The sequence below is a fragment of the Ursus maritimus genome, unplaced genomic scaffold (genome assembly GCF_017311325.1).
Source record: "Ursus maritimus isolate PB19 unplaced genomic scaffold, ASM1731132v1 scaffold_32, whole genome shotgun sequence".
In the NCBI taxonomy this organism is placed as follows: Eukaryota; Metazoa; Chordata; class Mammalia; order Carnivora; family Ursidae; genus Ursus; species Ursus maritimus.
The window spans coordinates 22,848,041-22,855,149 of NW_024425786.1; the positions used below are offsets into that span (position 1 = coordinate 22,848,041).

The following is a 7,109-nucleotide window of genomic DNA, read 5'->3' on the forward strand; positions in this document are numbered from 1 at the left end:
CCCACCCCTCGCGTTTGGGCTGCCTGAAACTGCTTTGATCAAGAAAATGCGGCAAAAGTCACGCTGTGCCGATGTGGGCCCCAGACCTAAAAGGCTTTTGGAAGCCCTGGGCTGCCATGCAAGAAGTCCCGTTCCCCTCGCCGGAGAGCCCCTGGGGACATATGTGGAGAGAGGCCCAGCCTTGCAGCCCCGTCTCCCAGGCAGTGGCCACGCCCGCGGGTCCTGGCATAGGGGAGCGGGCCGTGCTGGAGGCTCCGGCCTGGTCGAGACCCACACGAATGTGACCCCAGCCGACGCCACATGAAGCAGAAGAACCAGCCAACGGAGCCCAGCCTGTGCACAGAATCATGCTGGTAACAGGCGGTGGTTTTGAGGCACTAAGTTTTGAGGCCAGCAGACCCCAGATAGGGCTTGGGGGTCATGGGGATCGGGACACTTTGTCATGTGCCGTCCCTGAAGCGGGGGTTGCTGCCGTCGGCGATGGGGATGGAGGCGAAGCTGTTGACACCCGATGAGGGAACAGCGAGGACTCCAACATGAGGACTCCAACATGGGTGTGGGGCTGAGGGGCACCCGGGGCCAGCCCTGGCACAGCTGCGACCCTCCTAGCATCTCTAACCCAAGCACACACACACTCAGCCCACGGGCTCCTGCTACAACCTAAACCCACTCTCTTTTTCCCCCCTCTGGCGTGAGGATAACAGGGCGCTCTACTCAACTGTAAGTTTCTTAAGGGCACAGACTGTGTCTGTCTCGTAGGCCACCATCTCCCCCTGCCTGCCATGGGCCTGTGCTCTGTGTTTGCTGTCTGCATGCATGCATGAATGCATGAATGAATGAATGCATGAATGAATCAGCCTACTGGTGTCATGGCTCTTCTTTTTCTTTGATGTCTTGCAGTCCTAGATTCAAGTCCTATCTCCTGACACTCTGCTGAGCAGGTCAGCTGAACACCCGGACACAGCTTCCCCGCGTGTATAATGGGGGCGACTCAAGTTCGCTGTGAGCAGGGCTGTGGGAAAAGGAAGTGAGAGCCTGTAAGGGCAGGACGACCCCACGCTGGCTTTGGAGTTGCAGCCTTGACCACTGCTCCCACCACTGTTGCCATCCTCCTGGGGCCCCCTTCACCCGCTGCCCTCACCAGTCCTTCGTCCGGCTCCCCGAATGACCATGCTGCTTCTGGCCCTATTTAGGGCTTAAGTTAAATCATATTTAATTGTTTTTCAAAAGGGAAATGAAAAATCAGGAAAGAGATTCACAGCACTCGCAGTCAAGGAAGGGTTAACTAAAAAAAAATAGGAATATATTAAGCTTTCGATTGAAAAAATGCAAACACAGTCCCTCTCACACTCACCCCTGTGTTCTCACTCACACACACGCATCCCTGCTCCAGATACAGGCCCGCCCTCAGGCACACACACATGCGCACGCACACACACACTGCTCCCAGATGCTGTCACGCTCCTGACACACATACACATACCCATGCACACGCACACACGCACACACACACACACACTGCTCCCAGATGCTGCCACACTCCAAACACACATACACATACCCATGCACATGCACGCACACACACACACACGCTCCCAGACGCTGCCACGCTCCTGACACACATACACATACCCATGCACACGCACGCGCACACACACACGCTCCCAGACGCTGCCACGCTCCTGACACACACATACACGTGTGCACGCACACACGCACACACACGCTCCCAAACGCTGCCACGCGCCTAGCACACTCACACCCGCACCCAGCAGGGCTGGCAGGATGGAGGAAGAGGGGGAGGCCTGGTGCCCTCAGGGCGCGCCCGTCCCAAACCCCCTCACTGAAATGGCAAAGCTAGACTACACTCGGGGCTCTAGGGGACACACGCAGGGCTCGGCGGGCTGCGCTTGGGGTGGAGAGACAGAGAGGCCGTGGCGGGGACAGGCAGCCTCAGACGACTCTGTTCTCCAGGACCGCCAGCCGCTTACTCACAGCTTCCAGTGGACTCAGGGTTAAGGACAGGCTCAGGAGGACCAGAGCAGGGCAGCGATGGCTGTGGTATCTGCACTCGGGACCCCACTTCCTGAGTCCCCCCGAGACTCCCTCTTCCAGGGAGTTCTCTTACCCCATCTATACCATGAGTTCTCTCCGATGTCATTGCCCTCAGAATGGTGCCTTCCCCAAAACCCGCTATTACAGTGCGCCCCAGAGGCCCAGCCCTGCCCAGTGGCCTCTTCAGGCCTGCTGGGTCCCCCACCTGGGCCCCCACCTCGTCCTGACTGAGCCAGGGGAGCTGCTCCGGGCCCAGCCTCATCAGAGCGAAGACTGGTATTAGTCTCACCGAGAGCCTGAGAGAAATGCGGAGGCCACAGGCACCATGTGTTCCTGAGCACGGCTAGGACTCTGGATGTGTGTCCAGGCTCTAGGGCTTGGCTTCTGCCTCAGTTTCTCTGTTTACCCTCTAGGAGCCTCTGCTTTTGACAGGACCAGTACCAAAGCCGGTACCAGCCCATCTGGCGGGAGTCCAGCCTGTCTCCAGCAGGAGGAAGAGTCCCCACCTGCGTCCTCACACGAAGGGGGCGTGGCTCCCTCTCCCCGCACCCGCAGAACCCTGCCCTGCCCCCTGGCCCTAGGTGGCCTCTGGGAAAGGATATGTTTCCTGGTCAGGGCCTGCAGCATCCCCTCCACTTTGGTCTGGAATTGCACAATGGACTCGCAGGCACACGGGTCTTCCTCTGGAGTGGGCAGGAAGTAGGGAAAGTGAAAGGGGAAGGTGAGTGGTGGCATGAGAGGGGGGTGAGGAACGGTCCCAGCCCAGGGCCAGGACTAGGGAGGGAGTCTTGGGGGAGTGTGGGGGGCCTGGGAGATCTGAGAAGACAGAGACACCTGTAGGGTTCTGAGGCAGAACTCTCAGGAGTGACGGAGGCGGAGACCCCGAATGTCTTCCCAACCCCGCAGAGCCCTGATAAACCTCCAATACCAGCATCGCCGTGCCGGTCACCTCCTACGTGCAGGGCACGGCTGCCAGGGGCCTCGAGGTCATCTTGGCGCCTACATCCAACACTTTGGGTTGGAGGTCATTAATCATCCCATTTTACAAATAGAGAACCCGAGAAGTGAAACAACTGGATCATGGCCCACAGCTAGTGAGTGTGAGAGCAAACCGGCAAACCTAGGCATGTCTGGCTCTGGAATCCATACTCTCTACCCCTGGGAGGATCAGGGGAGGGAGCAGGGTTCAAATCCTGCCTCCTCCGGTTATTAACGATTGTTCCACCCCTCTGGGCTTGGTTTTCCTCCCTGTAAAATGGGAATAATAGTATTTCTACCAATTAGGATGGAATGATTTGGTATTTGGAGATTACTAACAACAGTGCATTGGAATAAGCATTTCAGCACATGTTTGCTGGTTGCAAAAGTGAGACTGACCAGCCCTTCTCCCGCTTCTGCCAACTCTTGCTGCCACCCCAGCTCCTGCTTCTCCCCACCCACCTCCAGTTCCAGGATGGCTCCGCAGTCTCCCCCCAGAGCCCCACCTGCCCCTCCCATCAATGCCATCTCTGGCCTCACTAACCCACGCAGATCTTCTTCTGCAACCTCTTGCCAATCTGGTTGATGGTCTTGAAATCAGCCGTGTAGAAGTAATGCTCTGCCACGGGCTCTGAGGCGATTTCCCTCAGCTCGTCCTCCACGGCATTGCCCACACCCACAGCAAACATCTTAAAGCCTGCCAAGAGGAACAAGATGAGTGCCAGTGGCCATGGAGACAGGCAGCCACCGCTGAGCCTCCTGGGGAATGCCCAGGCGATCGCCTCCAGACACCTCCTGGTGGTAGCTTCTGGAATTACAGGCACAGTGCCTAGGACAATGACATTGAGGAAACCAAACTTCACTGAGGTTCCACCATATGTCAGACCTCTTCTGTTCCCTGGACCAGAAGCTTTGTAATCTCATATACTCCCACAACCATCCATCTGGTGGCGATTATCATCCTCATTAAATAGGTGATAAAATGGAGACTCCGGCTTATCCCAAAGTGGGGCTGCCTTCCAACAGTTGGTGTGTTCTTGGAAACATTCAACTGTAAAATGTCCAAGCCCCACCTACAAAAGGACCATTAAAACAAGCTGCTCACTTTTCTGGGGACTCTGTTTTCTCATCACTGATAAGAAAGAGTTGGACAAACCCATCCCTCCTCATTCACACCGAACCTGGGTTTAGGGCACTAGTAACAGATAAACTATAGTCGAGCTGTTCCCTAGGTACTCCCGGCCATCAGTGGTGTTCAGGGTCCAGGCATCACCTACCAAGGTCCTTGGCTTTCTTGGCGGCATCGTTAATGTAGTCTTGGCTCCTGCCATCAGTGAAGACAATGCCCACCTTTTGGGCCCCAGGTCTCGCCCCGCTGGACACAGTGAAGGAATTGTCAACGAGGTACTTGAGGGCAGCCCCGGTCATGGTGCCCTTCTCCATATAAGACATGTTGCGTACAGCTGCCTTAATGTCCTTCTTCGTGTGGAAGCGGCCCAGCGGGAACTCCTGGCGCACGGAGCTCGAGTACTGCACTAGCCCCACTTGGGCCAGTTTGTCTGACACGTCCAGCGTGTCCACAATCTGATTGATGAACTTCTTCACCAGCTCAAAGTTCTCCGGCCGCACACTTTTGGATCCATCAATGAGGAAGACCAAGTCAGTGGCTGAACTGCCACCACCGCCACTGCAGACTGGGAAGGGTAGGAAGGCGAGGACATGAAGCTGAGGGATCAGTCGTCATCCTGACCACTAGTCAGGAACCCATCACACCCCAGGCTCTATACTGAGGATTATCTCAGCCCATTTTGCCCTCAAAACTCCCTCTAGAAAGCCAAGATTCCTGGCCTCATTTTATAGCGTTGGAAACTGAAGCTCCCAAAGCCATTAAATCACAGCTCAGAAGGAGGGGGACCAAGAGTTGAACTCAAGATTATGTAACTCCTTCCATCATACTGAAACCATCATCCTCTGTGACGAAAAGAGAAACAGAAGTCGGAAGATAACTCTGCAGACACCAAGTGCTAGGAGGCACCTGTCACCTTTGCAGATTGGTCCAGAAGCAACGTGCAGAGAGGCTCGAATGGGCTTCCTAGAGAGTGGCCAAGCCCCAATCCCTCCCCTCCCCACCCTCCCCAGGGCTTGCCTGGGTCCAGCCCACTGACCATTGCAGGTCTTGCCATCACTGTTCAAGGTGAAGCCCTCCCGACAGGCGCAGGTGTAAGAGCCCGGGGAGCTGAGGCACACCTGCTCACAGTCGTGGTCTCCTGTGGCACACAAGTCTGACACCACTGTGGGGACAAGAGGAGACTCAGAATCGCACGGTCACAGGGCCTCGGACATCTCAGCCAGGGTGGCCCTTCACACACTCAGGGAAACTGAGGCCGCCAACTGGGTGAGGTCCAAGTCCCAGACCCTCAGCCCAGGGCCGGAATCACTTGCCCGCCCCACGCTGACGCTCTCAGCTCCGCCTCCCGTCCTATTCAGCCCCGCCCTTGGCGCTGACTCGGCCCTGCCCCGGCCTTGTCCCCCTCCGCGGCCCCGCCCTGGTCCGCCCCCGATGCAGACTCAGTCCGCCCTGTCCAGCCCCAGCTCTTCGGCTCTCTAGCCACGCCCCCATCCACTCCCTGCCACCTGCCGGCCCCACCCCGAGCTCGGCCCCCCCGGCCCTGTCCATCCCGTCGGCCCCCGCCCCGGGCCTTCCACCCGACGCGGACTCACGTCCCGCCCCATGCTCTCAGCCAGCCCCCTTCAGCCATGCGCCCTGCCTCCCACCCCGCGCTGCGGCCCCATCCCCGACACCAGCACCCCCCACACTCCCCCGACGTGTCCCAGCCTTGTCCATCCCCGCCCTTCCCGGCGCACCGCAGAAGGCCTCCTGGAACTTCTTGGACAGCTTCTCGATGACGCTGTAGCTCTCCACGTAGTCGACGTGCTCGTCCTGCGGCTCGCTGGCGATCTGCCGCAGCGTGGCCTTGTCCACGCGGCCCACGCCGATGGCGAACAGCTCGATGCCATTGGCCCGGGCCCGTGCAGACACGTCCCGCACGCTGTCCTGGGGCCTCCCGTCCGTCACCACGATGACCACCTAAGACACGCGGGGCGCGTGTGAGGACCAGCCCAGGCCTCCCTCCCGCGCTGGGCTGGGCCGCTCAGCCCTCCAATAAGCCTCCGGGGCCACTGGCAGAAGAGGACCCTGAGGCCCAGAGCAGAGTGCCTTGCCCAGGCCACACAGCTAATCCACAGCAGGTGGGTCTGATTCCCCACCGGGGTTTTGCCCCAGGGAGGAGAACCTGACTAGCACAAGAGGAGACAGGTTTCCTCTGACTGAAAGACATGGCTGAGGTGTTCTCCCATCTGACTAGGGCCTGTGGGTGTCTCCGCCCTCGGGCAGGCAGCTCTGTGATGATCCGAGGGCAGGACCATGTCTCCCTCCTCAGACAGGGGCCTCTGAGGACAGGACCGAACAAGTGTGCCCGACACCATGCAGTTCTGCGCTTTGGCCAGCAGAGGGCAGGCGAGGCTAATGAACGGCGGCTCTGCCTCCAGTCCGGCCATCCTTCCCCTCCAGGCCCTGGGAGGGGGGCCCTTCCCACGTAGATGGCTCCCGTTAGATGGCTCCCCCTTCTCCCTCCGTTCCCCAGGATGCTACATGCCCTTTCTGTACGAAAGAACACTGTCTGCTCCCCTCCCACAAGGCTCCCCTGTTTGTGCCCTGCGAAGGGAGACAGAGGGGACCCTGGTGCTGGGCCTAGCCCTCACCACCCCGACCTGAGTCTGCCCTGAAGGCAGGCTCTCTGCTTCTGATTCCTGGGTCCCCACCCTCAGCCCCAGGGGCCCCAAACCCCTGTCTTGGTGACCTGTAGTAGAGTGGTTGAGACAGGCCTGCGCTGGAAATGTGGCTCACCCTCCTGAGTCATCTGGGGAGATGATTCATGGTCTGAGGCCAGGAAGGGGGAAAATTATTTTTCATATCACTGTCGGGGACCCACTGGGGAGTGATCTTGCACCATCCCTTCCCCACCAGAGGCCGAGGCTCGCCTGTGACTGTCCACGGCCACAAGCCACCGCAGTCC

General features: G+C 58.7%; 1 protein-coding gene across 1 annotated transcript in view; it reads right to left on the bottom strand.

Moving 5' to 3' along the window:
* Positions 1–1,953: 1,953 nt before the first annotated feature.
* Positions 1,954–7,109, bottom strand: part of MATN1 (matrilin 1) — a 16,485-nt gene continuing 11,329 nt past the window's right edge. The window contains exons 8-11 of the mRNA XM_040619334.1: positions 4,311–4,727; positions 3,578–3,730; positions 2,658–2,738; positions 1,954–2,003 (exon numbers count right to left, since the gene is read on the bottom strand). Of these exons, the coding sequence (XP_040475268.1) occupies positions 1,954–2,003; positions 2,658–2,738; positions 3,578–3,730; positions 4,311–4,727 (701 nt within the window). The remainder of the gene's footprint in view (positions 2,004–2,657; positions 2,739–3,577; positions 3,731–4,310; positions 4,728–7,109) is intronic.